We start from the raw sequence: 24,915 nt of genomic DNA, 5'->3' as shown, positions 1-24,915 counted from the left end.
GATGAGAAGCTAAAAAAATTGGTACAAAAATTTAGCAAAAATCAGAAAAGAACATTTAAAAACAGGTTTTACGATTGAAAAAGCAGAGGAGCATCGGTGGTGTTTGTGTTGGATGAGCAAAGGAGGCTGAACTTCAGCCTCCATGTGAGCTAAAGCTACAGCTAACTGCTACAACACTGGATGCTGGTGAGGATTCAGTGTCTTACACTTTTTAGCTAGAGCAGTTAGCCTGGTTAGCCTAGTTAGCAATAAAGCCACGCTATGTCTGCTTTTTCTGCCACGTCCATAGCAACATGTCCCTGGCAACACATTTATGCGCTCGTGTTTCAGAGTGGCACAGTGTGATATACTCACAAATACAAGCAAAACTGTAACACTCAACTGTTAGTCTGTATGTTTTCTCCATTTTCTTGTGATGAACCAGAACGAGCACCCGAACAATGATTTCAGTATCTGAATACTGGCACCTCGAATGGTTAACCAAGTGTCTGAGTACCCGTGCACATCCTTAACTACTAAACAGGCTTTTTTATGGATGATCAGTCATAAGCACATTGCGCAAACATGGAAACTTCTGCACATGTGAGTTTAAGAATAATGCATCAAATTTTCACTGCATCAATTATTTCTGTTAATATGTCATTAAATATCGGCCAAATCTAATTATCTGTTAATTATCAATTATTTTATCTTACAGCAAATATCTGCTGATATGATTCTGTTACCATTGTGCATCCCTAGTATACATCCATTACGTTTTTGCGGATGTACGCATAATGCAAAAGATCACAAGTCGTTGACTTTAAAGAAGCATCCAATAAAAGTTGTTTTTTGGGGAACCATAAGTGATTCTTCTATGGCATTAATCCAGTTACTGCTAAGAACGCTTTTTGGCACCTTGTATGATCCTTCTATAGCAGTGGTTCTCAATCCCAGTCCACTGCCCAGCACATTTTAGCCCCCTGTTCCCAACACATCTGGTGTAACTAATTATTAATTAATTAACAAGCCCTTCCTGATGTGAACTGTTTGTGTTAGAGCAGGAAAACACTACAACATGCAATGCAGAAGAATTGAGAACCACTATTTGGTGCTATATAGAACCATTTTCATGCAATGCAGGAGAACTGAGAACCACTATTTGACGGCTTTACTCCACAGAACCTTTTCAATACATTTACTTTTAAGAGTGTTAACATTTTTATCATAACTCTAAACCCTCTCAGCGTCAATCCTATAACAGATCAGTCAACCAGGAAACATCCTCTGTGTATGTGCCATTGAGGACTTTCCCTGCACACTTAAAAAAGATGGCTCTTCAAGGGTTCTTTAGTAAAGGTAGTGGTTCTATTTAGAACCATGAGTTCTGTATAGAACAATTTCATGCCAAAATGGTTCTTTGCATAGTGAAATTGTTCTTCAGATTGATGGAGAATGTGCTGTTTATGGTTCTAAATAGCACCAAAAAGGGTTCTTCTATTGTTGTGATGTCAACAATAGAAGAATCCTTTTTGGTGTTGTATGGAACCATTTTCAAAAATTTAATTCTCCATCAATCTGAAGAACGATTTCACCATGCAAAGAACCACATAAGCATGAAATGGTTCTATATAGAACAACCATTGCTTTTACTAAAGAGCCCTTGAAGAACCATGTTTTTTAGGTGTGTGGTTTCATCACAGGGTTAAAAAAAGCCTGTTACTGCACAGTCAGCGTCAGTTCCGTCACAGTCGGTTCTTTCACACGGAGCAATAAAGCTCTCAGTAGAGAACTGCCTAATAGTTCTAATCCTTGTCAGAATCGATATGGCCATCGGATCAAATCAAAGGGCATCTGCCTGATGACAACCACAGTGGACAGACTAGAGAGAAAAAGTCAGGGTTCAGCTGATGTAAGTCTTATTGGGAAGTTCTTCATGCATGCCGTATTGTCTCTAATTATCTGATCACTAGCTGATTCTCTACATTTGTTTTTTCTCTATTTGTTTTGTGAGCTTTTGCAGAAAATTCTATCTATCCATCTATCTATCTATCCATCCATCCATCCATCCATCCATCTATCCATCCATCCATCCATCATACTTTGCAGAAGTCAGAGACCACCTTTCATTTAATGTCCAGAGAAGACAGCAATTTCAGCATGAACATAATAATCAAATATAATATATTTCACAGAAAATTTCACAGGAGCCTCAAAAACTAACTTGCCCACCTTTTGCTTTTATTACAGCTGTCATTCTTGTCAGGAGACTTGCTTACAGTTTTCAATGACAAAAATTGCAGGGATATTGTTCCACACCTCCAGGTTCAGTCTTAGACGTTGGATGTATTTTCTGCTTCTCATAATCCAACCAAAACTCCACTTCCCGATGCAAGTGGATTATTTTATATCTAATCTCCTCCAAAATATCTTCTGAAAAATGCTTAACTTGTACTTAAAGGCTGTTTCGACTGGAAAAGAAGTAAATGAAGGGTGGTCTCTGACTCCCGCACAATTCTGCATCTTCGAAAATCCTGTTTCAAACCTCTGTTTAGGCCAGCGTTTTAATAAGTTCACCTTAATTAATGTCAGTCAATAGGGCTTTTCTTTGTGATTTAGCATGTCACATGCCCAATTACACCGGCTAACGGGGCTTGCTGTAATTTCAGGCCAATTAAAAGGTTTCAAACCAATTTATTTGGGCACCATGCCAAATGCATGAGTGCTAATTTACACCTCTGCCAGTACTTCTCTCATTACAATGTAATGTCACGGTCACAATATTCATTCATTCAGCCGTAGAGGCAAAGCGGCAATGCTTGCCCAAGAGATAAGGAACAGGACCGTAATATGGTCTTAAGAAAAAAGGGAGGGTAGTAGGGGGCAAAAGTGGTCTTTGGAGTGATGCCATAGAAAAACTACTTTTGGTTCCCTAGAACCTTTCAATGGATGGTTCTTCATTGAACCAATGGATGGTTCTTTATTCTATAAATAAAATGTGAGTGTGAGGAACCCTTTTAAAGAGCTGCTCCACATAATGCAAAGGTTCTATACCAAACATTCTTCCTAGAACTAGAACCATCCAAGCCAAGAATGATTTAGGAACCTTTATTTTTTAAGAATGAAGGTAAGAATTACTTGAAACAATGCAAAAATGGATTGAGTTATGAGTTGCTTTTGGGTTTAACCTAAATCTTCAGGATTTTATCTATTTTTGTGAATGATGACTTAAATCTCCAGAAAGACCCTCATGCATTAGGAATAGAGAATAGTCAGTAATCTTCAAACTGGTTAACAAGGTCCCTCAGAGGGTCCACAATTTTGCTCCATCCTTTTGCACTGCATTGTGAACTGGGGTTCTCTGGTTGTTAACGGGTACCTTGACTTCATTACAAACTATGCTACTTTTAACTGAAACCAAAAGTGGGTGTGGCCTAAACAAGTGGAAATTTACTAGCCCTGTTCCAAATGGTGCAGCACAGGGTGTCCCATTTCTCATTTTGGCATACAAAAGGTTACATACAAGTGCCCTCTATGTGCCCTTAAGCTGGCAATATTCTTCAAAAGATGAAATCGAACTACTGTTGAACACAGTGTAATAAGTTTACTTAAAAGAACTTGTCTCAGCTTGTCTAGTGGACCAATCTTGCCAAGGGGGGTTCTCAGAGTTCTCAGAACAAATGACACCATGATAAGGAGTTCTGTTCAGCAAGCAGCACACACCACACTCCTCGAACTCAAACTACTGTGATGTTTTGTCCAAAAAGACGCAGTTTTGCTTCAAAATGTCATTTTTGTTTGAAATATACTGCCGGCTTCAGTCCGGGTTTTGGCAGGACTGCATCAATGTGGACTCAGCAGCTGCTCCTTAACCAAAATTCCTCGAGATAGAACCAGTCAGACTGGATGGTTTGGTTTACAGCAATGTGGCAGAAAAGAAGACATACAGATGTGAGCTAAAAGGTTTTTGCTGAGCTGCATTTTCTTTGTAATCTATATTGAGACACTGAAGATAAGCACATTGGTTTATTTAAATGAGTATGACCCATTACATAATCTCACATGCAGAGCCTGCCTGTCACATGAATCTTTTCCAAATGCACTCTTTTAAACCTAGAGCCCTCGAGGTCTCTTACACTCAACATCCCCACGTTGCTGGTGTGGTCTTGGAGGAAGACCGCAGGGCTTAGGGCTCCATTTGGGACAGGGCTGCTGAACGCAATGAACTGCAGACTAATCAAGATGAGCTCATGCTAATAACATGCATAGTGGGCAAAATTTATTAGGGCAGAAAGTTTTGTGGAAAATATTAAATTGTGATTTTTCTGACCAATATGTGATTATTTTTTCAAATTAAGCTCCAGGGCTTTTTTTTGCCAGAAGGACCAATACACCCATTTTTCAGGCTTAAAACTTGAATGCTGAATATAGTGTGCCAGACCGCCAGTGCAAGCTTAAATAGGTTCAATTTGTCCACTTAAAGCTTGTTAATGAAACTGTGAAAAATGTAGGATATAATTAACATTATAGCTCTTGTCATTTGAAAACTACAATCTTTCAAACTGTGATTGTGATCTAAAGATGATTACTGATTCAGTCCTGATAATTTGACAGCCAATCAGAAGACTGGATTTTGGAACAAGCATGCCTATAGGCTCACAGATGCTGATACAACTACATAAGTATTGAAATTATGTCTTGAAAGACTTGACATGATTCAATACCCTGTAGTATTTACTCGGTAGAGCAATTTAGTCAGTAGCACAAAAATAGTGAATTTTGATAGTCAGACCTAATTAGGAACAGATGTTTCTATCCCTGTTTTTTATATTTTCTGGCCCAAATTGTCTGTCCCTAATCTGTTTGTCTATTTCCACCCAAATTGGCTCGACACCTGTCAATGCATGCTACAGGGACAGGGGCATTTTTTGATTATTACCCACAGGATCTTGGCAAGGATTGAGCATGTAGCTTACTGCTTCTCTTCAGAAAGCCAGCTCTCTCAAAAGCATGAGGCTGAGACTAAACATCTAAGCACTGGAAAGACTCGGCATGCGTCAGTGGTTCTCATCTCTCTCTCTTTCTCTCTCCCTCTCACTTTCGTCTTTCTCTTTTTCCTCTGTCACTCTCTCTCTCTCTGTTCCACTGAGAGTATGTTTTATAGTTTTAATCTGAACCATTCTGTGGCTGGATGGCTCCTGCCTCAATATTTCTGTCACACCAGACCTAATTGCCTGTCCTCATATTTTCTGAAATCAACCTAAGCCAAACTCATAAACAGAGCAAGCTGAGCAGCTCAGATAAGACAGACTCCCACAGACTTTTACTGTGTCCAAGGAGTTAGCAAAGGAGATTTTATCTTAATACTGTGATATAGTGGTCAAAATAATGATAGCAAAAGAAAATACTGTCATTCAGGTTCTGTGCTTTGCTTCCAATAAAAACGCAACACTAGTGGGCCGGTATTCCCTCAGTTCATGATCTAAAATGAAAGGTACTTTTATTACTCTTACATGCACTTTTTACTGTGTAAAGAAGTCCTTTGAGATTAATATGAGGCACGGTATGTGTCATTGATAGGTATTTGTGGCACGGTACATTTGCAATGACTTATTTTGGAACAATGTTATTATGTTAAGCATAAGCATTGTTATTAGCAATTAAGAAACAATAAGTGTGTTTACACGCACTTAATTATCCGATAACTGCAGAAAATCAGATTTTGTCAGTAATCTGATCAACACGTTTATATTGCACTTGAAATATATTGCACGTGAGTAATCAGATAATGTGAAACTCCGACTCTACATGAGTCAGGCAGTAATCAGATTTCTGCTTTGCAACCAGCCAATAAACTCACTGAAGAAGACGTGACCTAAAAACGTAAACCCAGACTTCATGCTGCGGCTTTAAAAAAAAACATCGTGCCACTTTACCTGAAACTATTAACGTAAACCATCTACAAAATAAAGAATATTTAAAGCCCTCGTTTTGTCAAGGATGTAGTTGGTTTCATCGTCGCTCCATCTCACAGCAACGCTCTTTGTTTATTTCTGGTCTGTTTCGCACATGTGCAGACTAAGAAATCTGAAAGAAATCCGAGTAAGAGTTTACATGCACTGAGAAATCCGACTGTTGAGCTAAAATCCAGCTCTCTATATCGGATTTCTAGATCGGAGTATGCTGTTTACATAACTATTTGAACAATCAGATAACTGCAGAAATCTGATAATGATCAGATTATTGAGTGCATGTAAACGCACTCACTGATATTCAACAACTGTCTATGAAAGGAGAGCAAACCATTTAAATGCTTTAAAGCACAGAATCCTTCAGAATCATTGCACAACATTCCTAAAAATAGGTGCTAAACAGGGTTTTTTAAAACCATTTTAGGTTCTCCAAAGAACCCTTCAATGGATGGTTCTTTATGAAGCAATCTTGTAATTGAGATGTGCGAGTGTGAAGAACCTTTTTATGGGTTTAAGAACTCCCACATAAAGGTTCATAAAGGTTCTATACCAATTATTTCTTGGTTTTATCTCTTGCCTGTATTTCAGCGACTCATATTGATGGATGATGATAACAGTAATGATAATAATTAAGATTATGACCATGAATGATAATATGCCGCTATTTAAATTAGAATAGATGAAATACTTTAGTTAACCTGTTTTCCTGCCAAAAGATGCGGGTCAAAAGGGCAATCCTTCCAGTTGACAGTAATGTGGAAAGAAACATATTGCGATAAGTAAATCTAGTCTAATTAGAACATGCTTGGAAATCTATGTAAAGGCTTCTCAGACAAACACAGCACTGGTGCATATTTGGACTTAAAACACTTTCTTTTGAATTTCTTCCCAGTGTTTCTTACTATTTTCAAGCTGCTACATGTTTGAATCAATTAGGACGGAAAATACTTTGGCAAAGTGCGCCGAGGGACCCCTGTGGGGTTTCCTATCATCGACATAGCGGAAGGCAGTGATGTTGGTAGGCTTTTTTAGCTCATAGACGCAACCATGGGTCTTCACAGACTGCAATTACATGCAGTACAGTGATGAAAAGTCATGGTGTTAACATGATGTGGGTTCATAAAGATAATCTTTATGAAAAAGATTTATAGTTATAGTAGATACATTTCTACAGAATTCTTATAAGAAACCTAGAGCAAATTCAGTTATTGTATTTTACTACAGACACTACACAGACAGTGCAGATCAACTATACAACAGTATAACAGGAATATTACAGAGAGATGAACACAAAATACAGATTATATACAAGTCCCATACAGCACAACAGGAATATTATTGGTTTTACAATATAGTCTCGTGTTGTATAACTACAGTAAATTTTAGTAAAGGAAAGATTTTGACATTGGAAAATATTGCCGGAGCCATCCATGACAATAAAACCAAATTTGCTAAATTTGAGCAAGACGGTTATTTTTTGGGATGATAACCCTGCTCAAAAAGGACCATCAGAAAAGGATTAAAACCACTAGTTTTAGATACCACTAGTTTCCTGTAGAACATCTTTTTATTCTGTTAGGAAACCATCAAATGCGTTTAGAATCAGCCATTGGTCACCATTATGATCCTTTACATTGTGGTACCAACCCATTAAAAAAGCCAAAACACATAACAAAATCATTAGGAACCAACACTTAATCATTTCTATAGTTTTTTTTCAGCAGAGGATGAATGAATATATATTCAAAAATACTCAAGATAATGTAAATACGTCATACAAGATGCCATTATATGAAATCCTCGTTCTAGATGCATGAAAAAGGTCTAACACGTACTAAAACCCCAGATTTTCTTCCTGAGCCTCTGAAACACTGAAACACTAAACCTGATTTCACTGGTCTACTTGACCGTTTCACTCACTGGCGCAACAACGTGTAAGGAGATGTAGCTTTATTCACTCAACAGCTTAGAACTCATTTAATCCGCCTTAAAAGACAGAAGAAAAAACTCACCTTTCTGTCGAGTGGGCTGGAGTTTGGGGGCTGCTATGGACGCGTTGCTACAGGTGCCGTTCACCTCCAGTGTGGCTGAGGAGTTTTCTGCAGTAGCTCCAGCTCCAGCACCGCACTCCCACACCGCTGACTGACTTTCATTCAGTCTCTGCACATCCATCTCCAGCTCCGTGTGTGAGCCTCCACCGACACATTCAGCCCAGAACGAGCAGAGGAACTGAAAACTTGGGTATTGTTACTGTAACTGACTTTCCCGGTGTGGGTTAGTTGTGTTCACTGCTGACTGAGTCTGAATGAGCTCTCCACTTCACTTTCAGAGGGAGAGAGAGAGAGAGAGAGAGAGAGAGAGAGAGAGAGAGAGAGAGGGAGCTCTGTACTGCAGTCTGCTGGAGGAGGACGTGTTCAGTACAGTCGTCTCGCTCTAAGTGGTGAAGAGTCCGTCAGTGAAACTGTTGGGAGTCCTTCTCACTGAGTCCGTGTGTTAGTTATGTGCTGTGTTTCAGAACAGAGACAATTCTCCTCCCAAAACGTGTAGAAAGAGAGCCACAAACCCCGCCTCCTGCGCTGTGATTGGCTAGTAGCTTACTTCTAAAAAAAGGACCCTCTAATAAAGAAAACTGATCTAGGTAAAAGCATGAGATCTATATATAATCATTTCATACTTAAATAGTTCTCTGCATGGCGAACATACTTCAGATAGATGGAGAATGTGATCCATAGGGTTCTGTATAGAACCTTTTAGAAAATGGTTCTATATGGCACCAATAAGAGTTCTTCTATTCCGTCAAGCTCGTGCCAATAGAAGTTTCAAAAAGGTTCTATATACAACACCTTCTCTATCAATCTGAAGAACTTTTTCACCAAGCAAAGAACAATTTAAGTATGAAATGATTCTATATAGAACTCCTGGTTCTAAATAGAACCATTCCCTTTACTAAAGAACCTTTGAAGACTATAGCCTCGCCTCTTACTCTAGGACTGGCTAATAGTTGATCCTCAGCCTATTGTTATTTATTATTAATTTTTTTTTTCATATATTTATTTTTTGAGTTTATTACTATTTCATCCTCCCAGGTTTTCACAAACCCCGATTGGACAGCAGCGTCCTGCCTCCTACACTGGGATTGGCCAGCAGTCCAGACCTCTACTCTTATGTTCCCTCCCTTAGTATTGCTTTTCCTACTGAAGGGTTGGCTAGAGGTTAATACCACCCCTGCTTTTATTTTGATTTTACTTTACTAATAATTCATGCTGTAGTTATGTTTTGTGAATTACATACTTTCCAGAGAGAAGGGGGATGGCTGAATACAGGTGGAAATTAAAAAAAAAATGCTTGACAGCGTGTGGTGGGTCGGTGGGGTGACCGGGGCTGGCTTTTTAGAGAACTTTAGAGACTTATAAAGTCCTCTGTCGCCCTCGAGTGGACAGAAGAAGAAGAAGAAATCAGCTCTTCTTACAAAAATATTAAGTGACGTCACAGGTATGGATCAGGCAGAATCAAGGAAAGGATGTTTCATTCCACTATATCCACTCATCTTACATGAGTGGACTGCCTTTCTGCCCGACCAGGGGTGTCAAACTCAATCACTAAAAGGGCCATATTAAAAAATCTCAGCAAATCCGTGGGCCAGCTGTGTTTTTATTTCATCTTTACTTAACATTTTGCCATGACCCAAACGGGCCATTACGCATTCAAAATATGCCAAAACTGCAACAGCAAAATAGACACTGAATACTCATTCACAAATAATTCTAAATAAAAAAAAAATTTGTAGGTATTTTTTTTAATTGCCTATTTGCTTGAACTAGACACCAGGCATATTTTCTTTTTGTGTAACTGCTGGCCCATGGACTGTTGTTGGTGGAAGAGGGTCAGAATGCACACTATGTTGCAGTGCATACTGGGGACTGTAGTGCATCTCAGGCTAAAATGACTAATAAGAATAGAAAATTAAAATAATTTCAAGGGCCAAATAAGCCTGTTTTACAGGCCTGACTTGGCCTGCAGGCCTTGTGTTTGACACATGGGCCTTAGACTGTACAAGTGCTCTCTTGGTATAATCATTTTAATATGTTTAATATTACCACTTCTACCACATCTTTGCTCCTGAGTGCCCCCTCTGGTGCAGTAGCGACTGACTGTGGAAAATTTTGAGAGTGAGGTTCCAATCCCTGCTTGACCAGTAATTTTATTTATACCCTTTTAAGGTGTTTTTTCAATCATTCTTCAGCAAAAGCAGTGGTTTCCAAAACTCTGTATATCAATTTGTAGAGGTAGGCGATATGGCAAAAGTGTAATATCACAATACTTTAAAAAGTTTTCACAATATACAATATGTTTTGATATTAAATGTTTCTTAATTGTCATCTGATAAGATTGAACAGATTAAGTAGTGCCATATTTAATACTATCACACACACACACACTCACTTATCCTTCTGGGTCGCGAGGGGTGCTGGAGCCTATCCCAGTGGTCATTGGACGGAAGGCAAGGAATACCATGGACAGGTCACCAGTCCATCACAAAGCAGACACAGACATACACAATAACACACACATTCACACCTAGGGGCAATTTAGTGTGTTCAAGTGGCCTGACTGTATGTCTTTGGACTGTGGGAGGAAACCGGATACGGGAGATGCAAAATCCTTAATACTATCAAAAACTATGAATTCGATTTGCATGCAGTTGCATGCATGTCTCTAATAAAGAAGGTATTATAAATAATATAGCATTGATGCTTCTTGTTCATGTGTAGCTCCCTCCCAGCAATGCATATCATGAAAATGTAACTGGTTCTTTAATGTGTTATGCATGTAGATATGTGTTATGCATGTTTATCTTACCCTTTTTTTCTGTACTTTCTTGTACCTTTTTGTTAAAAGTCTGGGAAAAACTCTGAACTCTATGTTTGTTTCCTTGATGTTTGAAACATGATAAGCTTATAAGCAATGATAGGCAATACATTGTACATGAAATGAAGTTTAATTCATATTCAGGCCCTCCACAATGTCTGTGCACAGGCCTGGTAACCACATAACATTTTCCAGAGCACCATTATATTGACTGAGACAGAGAAACATGTACTATCCCTACACATGTTTATTATCAACAAAGACATAACAAATTACAGAGGGATCACTCTCAAGCCACACAGAAAGAAAACATATAAAACCAGAGGCCCATCATTATCTTACAGCTTTGCTACAGTATCTGCACAGTTACAAAAGAACAGACTCAGACCGTTCACTTGTCTCAGGGTATCACCCCCCACCCGAGTGTTTCAGTAGATGGCAGTGTAGTTCAGTTTAATTCGGCACTTGTTTGGTAGAGCACTTGTCTTTTTCTTTTTCTGTTTTTTTGCTGTTCCAGCTCTGCCGCACCGGGAGAATGATCCTCCTGTTTTTCCGTCGTGTATTGGGCTTCATGTTCATATAATCATGCTTGTTAAAGTCCACTCTTGTCAGCCGGGACTGTGGGCCAAACAGAAAGAAACATCATGGAGATCCTGAACGTACCCAACCTATTACAATATTTAGCCTTTCTAATAGACTTTCAGACCAACTATACAGGACACTTGTGTATATTACCATTGAAATGTTTGGAATCAATGTTATCAGTAATAAATAATAATAATACCATTTTGATTGCAGATGCATAACATAGTTCTAAAATGACAATATGCTGCTACTCTGCATCTTTATAGGGTTCAAATCCCCTAAAATGCCTGAGAAAGCCAGAGGACCAAGAATGAAATTAAATCTAGAAGCCTTCATATTCCAAACTGAGATGGATACAATGGCAAAAAATGATTAGAAATGGAAAATTATGGGGATGCAAACTTTGGTGAGGTGGCTGAGGATTTGTGCATGCATATCCATTGCTAAAAGTCCAATACGAAAGATCACTCTTAAAAAAAGATGGTTCTTTAAAGGTTCCTGAACCACAAACCATTTGCATGCTTAAAAGTGTCTTTGCATTATGAAATCATTTTTCAGATTGATGAAGAATGTGTTGTATATGGTTCTATATAGCACCAAAAAGCGTTCTGCTATTGTTATGATGCCATGCTTGGAACAATAGAAAAACATTTTTGGGTTTTTTATCAATCTGAAGAACCATGCAAAGCAATGCAAAGAACTCTTTAAGCATGCAAATGGAGTGTTCACGCTTCTATATATAAACCATTGTCTTTACTAAAGATCCCTTGAAGAATCATCTTTTTTATGAGTGTAGCTTAAAACCATTAGCATGCAGACAAATAATTCTCAAATCACACCTAAGGGACCCCTAGCCAGTCCATATTTTTGCCTTAACCCAGCTCCAAAAACACCTGAACCAGGCCATTAAGACCATGCCTTGTAGAGGTGTGTTACAAGCCAGCAAAAATGTATTAAAGAGGCAGTTGTTTAAAAAACAACAGCTACTTTATCAGTTTTCATTTTAATCAAACAATAAATCAAGTGTCTCATTTAGAACAAAGACAGGGATTTTGCCATGGCTTTCGAATGATGTTTACTGTGACTAATAATCTCTTTCTATATAAAGCATTAAACATCATTTTTCCTTACATTTTCCAATTTGTATGGATATGTATGGGTTTTAAAGAACATAGAAGTAAAACATTGAGTAGCTATCCCAACACTGTTGGCAGCAGATGATATTTCTTATCATTTAATAACTTCTTGCTATTATCAAAATACTTCAATCAAACAGGGGCAGAGCCTAACAGGGATTTTCTGGAGTTTTTCTGTCTGAGAAGGTTGTTGTTAAAGGTTGGGTGCCACAGGGTTCCATTTTAGGGCCTCTTTTCTTAACGGTATAAATATTAATTATCTCTGTAATAAAGGTTAAAATGTTTATATGCATGTTTATACAGATAAAACCATTATTTATTGTTCTGTTCCATCACCAAACGTAGAGGAAGCATTTGTGACTGTGCAGCACAATCTTAGATTTCAGAAAAGAATTCTTCAGTGATCAAAAAACAAAATTTATGTAATTCCCTACAAATTTGACACAGAGATCATCTTGGCCACAAATTTACACATTGCATGAAAGACCATTAGAATTACTTTCATCTTATATATATTTTATGTATGATGACAATCTTTTAAACTGTATGTTAGACAAAGGAAGTGTGTGTATATATATATATATATATACGTATATATATGTATATATATGTATATATATGTATATCTATACACACACACACGCACACACATGTCGGCATGTAAAATAAAGGTTAAGTATTAATTAAGCTGTTATTGATCATCTTCCTTCGTTAACAAACAAGACTCCATATGATCTACGTTCTAATGGTTATATTTAATTTGATGTCCCAATAATAATCTGATAGTAGTAGCGCTCCATCAACTTGGAACAATCTGCAGAAACATTCAAAATTGGAGCTGTTTATCTCTCTGACTGATTTTAAGTTAACTGAAGGTTATTTTATAAGAAGATTGTTGTTAAAGCTGGGGTGCCACAGGGTTCCATTTTGGGGCCTCTGTTGAATGAGACATCTAAAAGTACCTTTTGGTGTCTATATTACTTAAATCAACACTGTATAAGTTACTATTTAGTGTTCTTCATTTTTAGTGCAGCATTTTTAGTGAGATTTTGGTGATATTGCAGTTTCTGAACTGGCATCACTTACCCTGAGTGAAAAAGCAGCATAAGTGATGATCAGGCCGTACATTGTTAGCACCCCAAGCCCCACCCAAAGGGAGAGGTGATCGGCAGGATTATCACACCGCTGTAGCTGATGCTCTTCTAGAGACAAGAAAAAGAGAAGTGTGACTCAGAGAACGACATATGGGACGGTGCTTGGTGGTTTTGCTTTTCTACAAATTTTGCTTGCAGTAGAACTTTCAAAAACATTCAAACGGACTGCATGACATTTTAAGGGCATAAAAAGTAAAGCGTGCATTGCCCAACCCCTGTATTCTTTAGAAACAGTCAAATAGGCTTGGGTGATATAACGATAATATAGTTGCGATGTTAACAGTGAGAAATGTTTTTTTTTTGCGGTGAACTTTACCGCTCATTTGTATGTGCACGTTCACAGTGTGAACAAAACTGTTGACGAATCAAAGTCAGATTCAACCAACCATTAGCAGAGCGTTTGCCAGAAGCACCACATACAAACGTGAGAGTACAAAAGCAATAATGGTTTACACTGCAACAGAAAAGTGTTTGTTTACCCACAGTGAAGTAAGCTACTTTTAAATATTAAAGCTCAATGGTCCTTATTCAACAATGTTTGGAGTGTTTTCGAGTGTACAAAATGGCATACGAATTACTCACAGCGTCTGATTCATAAAACTGTCACATAATCTCGGAGCGCAATTGATGAATCAGCTTAAGCTCTGTGGAAACAAGCACCCACACACTAAACTCTTGTTTAAACCATGTTTGAAAGCAAACCATGTAATGCAGCGGTCACCCAGCCACTCCTTTCCTGCGGAGTTCAATTCCAACTGACCACTGGTGTACCGTATTCTGCATGTACCACTATACACTATATACTGCAAGCTACTTGCCGTATTATTAGGCAGTATAGTATCCAGTATGCCATAGTTAATGTTATGTACCATGTCCCCTACTACAAGGCCACAGGTGGTTATGTCCATAGTTACATCCTCCTGAAATGGCCACATTACATTATGGGATGCAGTATATCACAAAGACGGGTGTTTAGGGCCCCCAAACAGTCCACATTTTCCTCTATCCCAACTCCCAACACACCTGAACCAAACTATTAATGGGCCCATATCACTTTTTAAATATGAGAGTTTGATGTAGTGTGTATTGTTAAACTTTTTGATGTCACAAAAAACAACAAATTTACACATATCTGCCTTACAACAGTTTAGCCCAGCCACTCATGCTGAAGTTATAGGGAGCCTGAACTACTTTTTGAATGAGGCGCAAAACAGGGCAGCCAATCAGAACAGAGGTAACTTAAATATTTATAGTAACAGACACAGTGACAAAAACTGTTTACTTCTAAGGAATAAAGAGACATTGGAAAATGGTTGAAAACATGAATTGCAACTGTTTTAAAACATAAAACCACACAAATTGGCATTGGCCTTTTAGCTACAGGCAGAGGCTCCCCAGAACTACAGCCCAAGTTCTCAGAGTTCTCTGCCCTCCCTCAATCAGTCTTCCTTCATACTAGCACCATGTTGAAGGCATTGCCTGAACTCACAAAATACAAGAAAAATACAGGATATGGGCCTTAAACATCTGGTTCAGGTGTGGTGGAAGCAAGTTTAGGGCAAAAACATGGACCATCTGGGAGTTTTTGAGGACTAGTTTGAGAACCACTGCTCTTTCTTTTGTCAAATACACACGATAATATCATCTATGGGGATGTTTAAAAAAAAACAATAATACAAAATATTGGCAAACTTGAACAATGAACACATCCAACCCTACCTTCCACTATCACTATGGTTTGTGGACATTCTTTGGAATTCAGTATTGGAGGGGGGTAGGTCTTTTGTGCCTCACAGACATACAGCCCCGTCACATTCTCCATCACATTGAAGAGGACAAACTCTGTACAGTTGTTCTCGGTCAAATGGTGACTAATCTTCATTTCTTTCTCATTTAGCTCTTTTGCATTAGTGAAGTTCCTGTGCACGGTGATACTCTCTGCGCCCGTGTGCAATGTGAAGGACATCTCCTGTCCTGTAAAACAGGGACAAGGCACAGAAACGTTGCCATTGACCACCACTCGCCGAATTTGTGGGGTGCTACCTAGAACAGAAAGGGAAACCAAAAGTCAGGATGTTTAGAAAGGCGCTCTGGATGTACAGTTGGTTCTAAGCACATGCAGTGTCTACAAATGCCATCTGCTGAATGCCTTCTAGGAGTTTGATTTGAGGAATATGTTTCAACAGTTTAATGATATTTAATGACTTTTTACCTGATTATTTATTACCATATTACCTGAAATTAGTTTAATAGATCAATAGTTTTTGGATTGGCTGTGCTGTAAATCGGTATATTTACATTATGTGAAGGTGACTATATTGCTACACACTGTATTATTACCTGCTACTGAAAAATAGAGGAAAGGGGGGTTGGTTGGCACTCTCTGCCATATATCCCAGGCATACCATGCACTGGCAAAACTCAACTAGCAGCAAATGAAAGCTGAACATCTCAGCTAAAAACAGACATATACAATGTCAGAGAATATTTCCTGGAATTAGTGCATTCAACACTCAATTCATGTTGTGCACTTGGGCCAACCAGCCAAAACATGGATGGTTGGTCCATTATAGGGATGACTGGCACAATGTCAAAATGCTATAATTTAAAAGAATGAAGCAATGAATAGAAATAATCAGAGCACAATTATAAACATTAAATAGCAACCAAATAACATTACTGAATCAATTAAACGCCAGGAATGTTGTAGTGAACAATGGTGGAAAAAGTATACACTCCTATACCTGGGAAAAAAAAGTCCCCTATTTATGCTGCATATTTAAAACGTAATATTTAATGCATTAAAAGTCTGGTTCAAATGTTGTTATTTTCATTCTCAGACAGACTTGCTTATCATCAAAAGGCCAACAAATTCAACATAAACACTGAAATATAGCTGTGTTATTTAGTATTTAGTACTTAGTATGTGTGCAGTGTAACAATAACATATGTTTGTGACAATAACTCTACATTTGGGCAGGCTGGCCATGTGCCAATCGATCTCTCCCACATCAGGTCACAACTGTGTATTTACTTCATGTTAGCTAGCTGACATTAATCATTCTTGGCTTTCAAATGATCAGTCTAAATGTAGCCGACTTCGATTTCTAGTAACTACAATAAAAGACCCTGGGAACCTAAATCTGTGTTTTCTTTCCAATTATGTTAATCTTGTTCTTGCAGTAAACATGTACTAAATATACCCTCTGAATAATGTTCCAATGACCAATAAACAACCGACATATTTCACCATATTTCTCTAACTGGGTGGTCCTAATCTTGGGTAATGCTACCGTAAGCATTTCCTAGCCAATCACAAGGTTGACGTTTCTTGCCCCGCCCACACAAAACAGTTTCAGAGTCAGAGAAGCTTAGAAAGCTAAAGCTAACTCAGCATAACCAAAATCTAACAACCCAGTCCACCTGTCTGTACCTGCCTGGTTATTCGTTTATCCGTGCACCAACATTGTTCTTTCGTCTATTTCTCCATCCGTTTGTCCATTTGTTCTTTTGTCCATCTGTCCATCTGCACATTTGTTCGTCTGTGACTTTTTTCGTCCAGTTACCGTCACATAAAAGCTAGACAATGATTTTAGTTCTGCATGAGCGGAGCAGGCTAGGAGTGTTTTGACAGAGAGCTGTCAATCAAGCTGCTCATTAGCTGCTCATCAGATAGCTCTGAGCAGCGTTTTTTTAAGCTGTGTTTTATCATATTTATATCTTATATTTTTCATTCAAGCTTTGCTGGATGTTAAATAGAACACACGTTCAGTATCATACAAACATTTTTTTTTATTTTTCTCTGTGTTCTCTGGGACTTTAATATATTTTTAAAACATTTCTATAATGTATTTACTCTGGGAGACTTTTTTTGTTTGTTGATTTGTGTGTTTTATCACATTTCTGAAATCTAAAAGTTGTCCCCACCTTATCAGATTGTAACGTTCAGAGCTCTTAACAAAACGGATGCATGTTGGCCGAGAGGGCAATCATTTTTATGTTGCATTTAGTGGCGTATGCGAAAGATTGGGTGCCCCTGGTTAAATGACATTTTGTTGATTTTCTAAGTGAAAGTAATTTTACACATCCTTTGCAGAGAACATGGCACATTTTACATTTTTTCCAGATGTTAAACTCAAATAAATAGAAATTATGCACTGAAATTTGCAGAAAAGTGACATATTTGAGTGCGTTCTCTCTCTGTAAAGGATGTATTAAGTTATTTTCACTTAGAAAATCAACAAAACATGTAAATTGACCAGGGGGATTCAAACATAAATTGCATGCCTAAAACGGCATACCCATTAACCCCCCGTTCTCCCAGTCTCCCAGAATCTGAAAATCCGCTGACGAACTCATGAGGTGACATGCTCATATTCACCTTCACTTTGACCAAAATCATTTATTTTTGTTGAATCACGTGAACGCAATTCATTCATCAAAACACCCACGATAGCTCGCCAGGACTCGTCTGAGGTTTTTCAGGAAGTTCACAGAACACTACAAAATATAGCGTCTTGGAGGCTTATTTGGGTATTGTAGCCTTCTAAAATATCCAGTCTAGATATAAATGTTAACAAACTCTATATTCTGTAGTCTCTGTGTGAATGCTTATTTCTAACAGGTAACAGTAAGTTGAAACTGCACGTTTGCACAGAAGCATAAACTCATTTCAAGAACTGCCCCCAAAATCTTGTTATGCATGTTGTGGGTTCAGCCATGTATTGCTTTCTGTTTCTCGAATCAAGGCAAGCATCTGACCATATGAGCTAGTACTCAGAAAATTGATGTGAAACATAATCGCGTCCATCTTTCAAATACCAAATATTTATCTTTCCACACTCAGGCTTCTTCTGAAGACACTAGTGATATGCCACCATCTTCCCCCACATCATAATGATTCTGAAACACCCTGCTCTCTCTCTCTCTCTCTCTCTCTCTCTCTCTCTGTTCCTCCTCACTGTTAAGGTTATGGACTGCAGACACAATGGAGAAATGTCATCACTGACACAGAATAAAAACATGCAAGAAGAAAGCAAGGAAAGCCTGAATCATCAACCTACAGAGGCTCTTTCACACGCACCGTCTTTTGCATACTGTCTAACATGATCACCTCACATGAACCCTCTTTATACTCAGTACATCTCAATTCACACAAGTTCTATGATATAGTTTGTAAATGCATCAGAATGCTGTACCCTCTTTATTAAAAGGTTAATTTCCATAATCTGTATTGTCTCTTTTTAATGTTAAAATGACAATAGCTGTTTTTAAATACCACAGGTGCAAGCAGTGAAAACATCAACAAAAAGCCAAGGTATGCTTTTTATAACTTGATTAATGCGGATTTAAAGAGTGGCTTGCTTAGGGCCTGGCTTAGATTGAGAATAGTAGATTGTCGCTGTCCAATGAAAAACATGTATCTCCAATTTTTGCAATTTTTGAACATTTGAGCTCAGCAGATGTCCTTTACGCTGTGCGAAAATGTCATGATGAATGGACCAATAGAAATGCTCCAAAATTGCTTAGAATAAAATCTCTTTCCATTAACTTACATTGAAAGTAAAGAACGTTTTTGCCCTCTCCTGTAAAGTTACCATTTTGAAGATTTGTTTTTCTCGACAGCGACGATGTAGTACATAGTAGTACGTAATCATAGTATATGGTATATTATATGTTATGCTGATGGTACCATCAATATAATTAATAAATAATAAATGTACAAAATATGAACAAAAACATGAATATATAGTGTCACCATCCAAAACAAAAAGTCCTTTACATTCTAAAAAATAATGGGATGAATCAACTGATAGAAATAAAATAATATCTTTACAAATATTTACACTAACTTACATTAAAAACTAAGAATTTGTAATACAGGACTAATGTATATACATATATACATCTATATATATACATCTAGGGTTAGGGTTAGGGTTAGAGAGAGAGAGAGGGAGAGAGAGAGAGAGAGAGAGAGAGAGAGAGAGAGAGAGATAGACTCTACATAAATACAAAATAATGTTTTTGTTTATGTTTTAGTCACACACAAATTATGTATGCATTTAAATCAAATTAATGTAATGCATATTTTCTCGTTAAATATATTAAGACATGCTACCTGAATAACCATTAGTGGTCCTCAAAACTCACCTGTGCACTGGTTCTGTTTTTCCGGGAGGGCGCTACCTAAAAGGAAGAGGGGCAGGAGGGTCGCGTGCAGCCAGAAAGTCTTCATCTCCACTTGGAGGAATCAATGTGTTTGTCTTGGCTCTTTTGCAATTGGATTAGTCTACAAACACATCTGCCCAATTGCACAGCTGTAAAATCTAACGCGTTCTGTTACTAAACCTGCGGGGTGACTTTATCTGTGCAAACACAGTAGCAGAATTCAGGTCAAATGAAATTGATCCGCAGTCCGTGACTCAAGTTGAAGAGGAAGGCACACCACAAAGTCTGGCTATGACAGCTTGCTACTGCTGAAGAGAAATGAAAGAATGCACACACACATGCGCGGGTGCAGCAAAAGCACATCCCCATATGGCAAACAGGAAGTTTCCATTGTCTCCTTTCACACTCTTAAGCTCAGGCAAGTTGCATATTAAAGATTAAGTTGAAATGTTGTTATTAGGGTTAAAGTTTTATGAAAAGCACTTCATACTGTATTTTTTTTTGAGCCATCTGAAGGGGAAGCAGTGAAGGAACCCCTGTCTGTATCAAAAGGGTGGCCCAGTCCCATTTTTCAACCAAAACAGAAGCACTTATGAAGGGCCAAAAGAAACACTGCTAATGGCTTTGTAATACATATTTTGTGTGAGTTTATTTTTGCAACTGTTTTTTTGGGATTTCTATTATTCTATTTAGACTTACGGTACATTTAGACTAATGACCCTGCATTTGAGACTTTCCTAATCTGAGTGACTAAGCTAAATGAGGGTCATTCCATTTCTAGTGTCCAGCACTCGGCATCTCACTTCATGGATTTCCATGAAAAAATAAAAAAAAACAAATAGTGAACTCACATTTTAAATAGTGAGTTTAACTGCAAATATAATACATTAACTGAGATAAAAAGAACTGGGTGTAAATACATACCTAAGAGTAATACAAATATACTTGTACAGGACATGTAATGAGGCGTCATTGCAAGATTTTATGTACATAATAGATTATCCAGCAGCCAGCAACAGAAGAATATATTATTTCTCAAAAAAGAATACAGACTTGAAATATTCATTTCTTTTCTGCCATTTATTTATATTTGACTTGTTTGTAAATATCTCATTTTGCAAAAAAAAAACAAACAAACAAACAAAGAGTCAAAGGAGGTCTGCAAATTTTTAAAGTACTAATGAGACATAACTGTTCAAAGGGAAATAGAATTAGTCCTTTTTGGAACCAAAAAAAGGGCGAAATTATTTGCAATAATGTAGATTTCATGCTGTGGCTTAACACACTCTCTAAAAAACAAACTTCTTCTGGGAATATATTAACATAATATTTTCCATTTAAAGTATTGTTATGACTGTATTAAAACCTTTAAGTTAATAATTAGTTAATAATTTAGCTAATTTCTGACATTTTCGAAGCAGTTAAACTTAATATTTAAGATGCAGTTTAGAACCTTTTGGAGTAAACTTTCAAAGTTAATAACTACTAGTTAAAATTGTTTCGATCATCGCAGAATTTATATGGGACAAACCACATACTGCATGAACTGATGATACAGCAGGGGGTTGGATGTGGTTGCTGAAACCCAGCCTGTTTATAGCCAGTGAGATGGTATCTCAGCTACCTTTAAGCCACCACTGCCAGGCCACCTCTTAATAATTGTAGTAATAATTAGTCAATCAGTAGATCTAGTTTAAGTTTACATCTGGGCCACAAGTAGTACAATAATGAATCAGCTGTTGTACTTGTGGCTGACCTGTAGGCCACTTCTGGCAGTGGTGGGTTAAAGGCAGAGGACATGCCATCTTACAGGTGGTAAATAGGCTGGGTTCTTGCAACAGATCACTTCATGAAATAAGTTGTAGGTAATCTCAAACAGGCCAATGTGCCTTCTGACACTGTATGATATATGATTATCTATTAAAATTGACAAAATACAACCCCGGTTCCAAAACAAGTTGGGACACTGTACAATATGTATATAAAAACAGAATGCAATGATATGCAAATAATTTAAATCAAATTGAAAATAGTAAAAAAAGAAACATATCAAATTAAATCCATAAAATCTGATTGTTTATTGAAAAATATATGCCCTTTGCCGGCAACATGTTTCAACAACAACAAATTGGGATGGGGTAACAAAAGACTGGTAAAGTTGTGTAATATTAAAAAAAAAACACTTGGTAGAACGTCTCACAACTAATTAGGTTAATTGGCAACAGGTCAGTAACATGACTGGGTGTAAAAAGAGCCTCCTAGACAGGTTGAGTCTTTCAGAAGTAAAGATGGGGAGGGGTTCACCTTCACCACTTTGTTAAAGACTGCACCGGCATATAGTGCAAAAATTCAAGAATAATGTTTCTCAATGTAAAATAGCAAAGAACTTGGGGATTTCATCATCTGCAGCACATAATGCTATTAAAGCAATCAGAGAAATGTCTGTATGTAAGGCTGTGATCTTCAGGCCCTCAGGCAGCACGTCATTACAAACAGCCACGATTCTTTAGTGGAAATCATGGCATGACCTCAGAAGCACTTCAGAAAACCACTGTCTGTGAAGACAGTTCGTCGCTGCATCCACAAATGCAAGTTAAAACTCTACCATGCAAAGAAGAAACCATATACAAACAGGATCAAGAAACACCACCACCTTCTCTGGGCCTGAGCTCATTTAATATGGACTGAGGCGAAGTGCCCTGTCGTCCAATGAATGAAAATTTTTAATTCTTTTTGGAAATCTTGGATGCCATGTTCTCCGGACTAAAGAAGAGAGGGCTTGTTATTAGCACACAGTTCAAAAGTCAGCATCTGTGATGGTATAGAGGGGTGCATTAGTGCGCATGAGTGACTTGCATCTGTGAAGGCACCATTAATGCTGTATGATATATATACAGGTTTTGAACAACATATACTGCCATCCAGATGACATCTTTTTCAGGAAAGGCCTTGCTTATTTCAGCAAGACAATGCAAAACCACATTCTACATATATTACAACAGCATGGCTCTGTAGTAAAAGAGTCTGGGTGCTAAACTGGCTTTCCTTGCAGACCTGTCACCCACTGTGAATATTTGGCACATTATGAAATGAAAAGTACAACAAAGGAGACCCCAAACTGTTCAGCAGCTGAAATTCTGTATCAAACAAGAACAGCAAACCATCTCATTTCCAAAACTACAGCAATTGGTCTGCTCAGTTCCCAAATGCTTACAGAGTGTTGTTAAAAGAAGAGGTGATGCAACACAGTGGTAAACATGACCCTGTCCCAACTTTTTTGAAACGTGTTGTTGGCATCAAATTAAAAATGGGCATATATTTTTCAAAAAACAATAAAGTTTCTCAGTCTCAACATTTAATATGTCATCTTTGTACTATTTTCAATTAAATATAGGATTTAAATGACTTGCGCATCATTGCATTTTTTATTTACATTTTGCACAGCATCCCAACCTTTTGGGGAAAGGGGCTGTACATCACATAGCTAGAACAGTAGAAGCAATCACCCTGAAGTCTGAACTTATATCTAACAGTATGTCATACAATGTCCTGTATTTATCAAACCTCTCAGAGAAAGAGTGTGCGTTCACTTGCACTTTTTCTCACCACGTTCTGCCATGCCACATGGATGCTTGCTGTTGGTAGCTGTTTCTATGTTATTTCTGTTCTGAAAATGAAGAAAAAGAACATAAGCTTTATTGAACATACCTATGGCAGTAAACATGCTGTTTTAGTTAATGTTACATCAAAGCTTATGATGAAAGTTACAGTTTAGCTATACAGAGCTTACAATTTCTCTAATGTGCATCAGTCGCCCAAATGAGCCAGCGAGATATCTCACTAGCAAGCTAGCTATCTTAGCAACTAACTCTGTGTGATTCAAGTTTCTCAACCTGTTTAAAACCAGACATTTTCATTATGTACAGTAAAATTGTTACGAATTCAAAGAAGAACATGATAGTCATTGTTTCCCCTCTCTAGCTATTGAAAGAGTTTCATATTTGCTAGTGCACTTTTACCAAATTAGATAAGGCAGTACGGCGGCTGCGCTCATTTGCATAAGGTAGAAATCTGATTAACAATTTCCTGATTTTTCATTTCACAATTCATGAACATTTTTTAGTCATAGAAGTTTGTATAGATACTGTCACTGCAAATGTTTTATGCATATTTATATATAATTCTATAATTGTATACTAAATTGTTCAGCTGTAGTCCTCTCTCCTTGCACTACAGTAATAATGTTGACTAAAGTCTCATACATTTGTTCCTATACACATGCATATTGATATATATATTCTTTTTTATTCATCAGATGTTTGGTATTTTTTGTTTGTTTAGTTCAAACTGAGGTCCCGCAGTAAGTAAGTAAGTAAGTAAGTAAATAAATATTCAGACCTTGGATACTTGCAATTATTATGTTCTGATCTATTTAAACTGAAAGCATTGACTGAGATGGTACTAAGCTAAAAATATACAAAGTCATCATGACTTGGGCACTTTCTACTGGGAGTTAGCTGTCCCAAACCCTAATCCCCTATATTTCAACTTTAAATAATGCTTTACTTTTTTTTTTTGTATTTTTTACTTTTTGATTTCTTTCAATGTCATTTTATTTACTATCCAAAATGACCAGTCAAAATACACTTTTCTTTTAAGCTTGTCGTGGATAATGTTTTAGACATTAGGCAGTGCATTCATAACCATTTCATGTAGTATCTTTCTTTGATGTAGCTTTTAGAGGTGTTAACCTCTTCAGACATCTGGTTCCTATTAGCACCACTGTGAACAATTCAGCACTCTGAATGACTTTGATGACATCTTAATGATTTAAATGAACTGTGGAATTTCCCTTTAAAAATGTCATGTCAGGTGGTTACACACAACACAAGAAGATTACGACTGATTAAGCAATATGCAATCAATGAATTCAAGTAAATCACGCAAAAATTATTTGACTATACACACACACACACACACACACACATCACTGCTGTTGGAACAAAACCTCGTATCTCCATTTTTCTGTTTTTGAAAGAATTTGAAAAT

At 37.5% G+C, this 24,915-nt stretch overlaps 2 protein-coding genes across 2 annotated transcripts in view; both read right to left on the bottom strand.

Annotated features, from left to right (window-relative positions):
• The window catches only part of si:dkey-1h24.2 (uncharacterized protein LOC100137117 homolog), a 34,122-nt gene extending 25,670 nt beyond the window's left edge, over window positions 1-8,452 (bottom strand). The window contains exon 1 of the mRNA XM_036557466.1: window positions 7,964-8,452. Coding sequence (XP_036413359.1) covers window positions 7,964-8,123 — 160 coding nt within the window. The 5' untranslated portion in view covers window positions 8,124-8,452. The remainder of the gene's footprint in view (window positions 1-7,963) is intronic.
• A 2,406-nt stretch (window positions 8,453-10,858) lies between these two features.
• si:dkey-1h24.6 (T-cell-specific surface glycoprotein CD28) lies at window positions 10,859-20,262 on the bottom strand. The gene is made up of 4 exons (XM_036557841.1): window positions 19,849-20,262; window positions 15,415-15,738; window positions 13,628-13,743; window positions 10,859-11,438 (listed from the first exon to the last, which is right to left on the bottom strand). The coding sequence occupies exons 1-4, from the start codon at window positions 19,931-19,933 to the stop codon at window positions 11,274-11,276; spliced, it is 690 nt and encodes a 229-aa protein (XP_036413734.1). The 5' UTR covers window positions 19,934-20,262; the 3' UTR covers window positions 10,859-11,273.
• Between the last annotated feature and the right edge of the window lie 4,653 nt (window positions 20,263-24,915).

Source organism: Colossoma macropomum, unplaced genomic scaffold (genome assembly GCF_904425465.1).
Source record: "Colossoma macropomum unplaced genomic scaffold, Colossoma_macropomum, whole genome shotgun sequence".
Taxonomy (NCBI): Eukaryota; Metazoa; Chordata; class Actinopteri; order Characiformes; family Serrasalmidae; genus Colossoma; species Colossoma macropomum.
Note: the sequence above shows the minus strand (reverse complement) of the source record. Positions and strands in the feature narration are given on the sequence as shown.

Bases quoted from the DNA above. Each gene is read 5' to 3' on its own strand.
- si:dkey-1h24.6 (XM_036557841.1), bottom strand. From the start codon at position 19,933: ATGAAGACTTTCTGGCTGCACGCGACCCTCCTGCCCCTCTTCCTTTTA. The intron at 15,739-19,848 runs GTGAGTTTTGAG...TTTCTGTTCTAG, and splicing joins AAAACAGAACCAGTGCACAG to GTAGCACCCCACAAATTCGG. The intron at 11,439-13,627 runs GTAAGTGATGCC...TTTGGCCCACAG, and splicing joins ATGCTGCTTTTTCACTCAGG to TCCCGGCTGACAAGAGTGGA.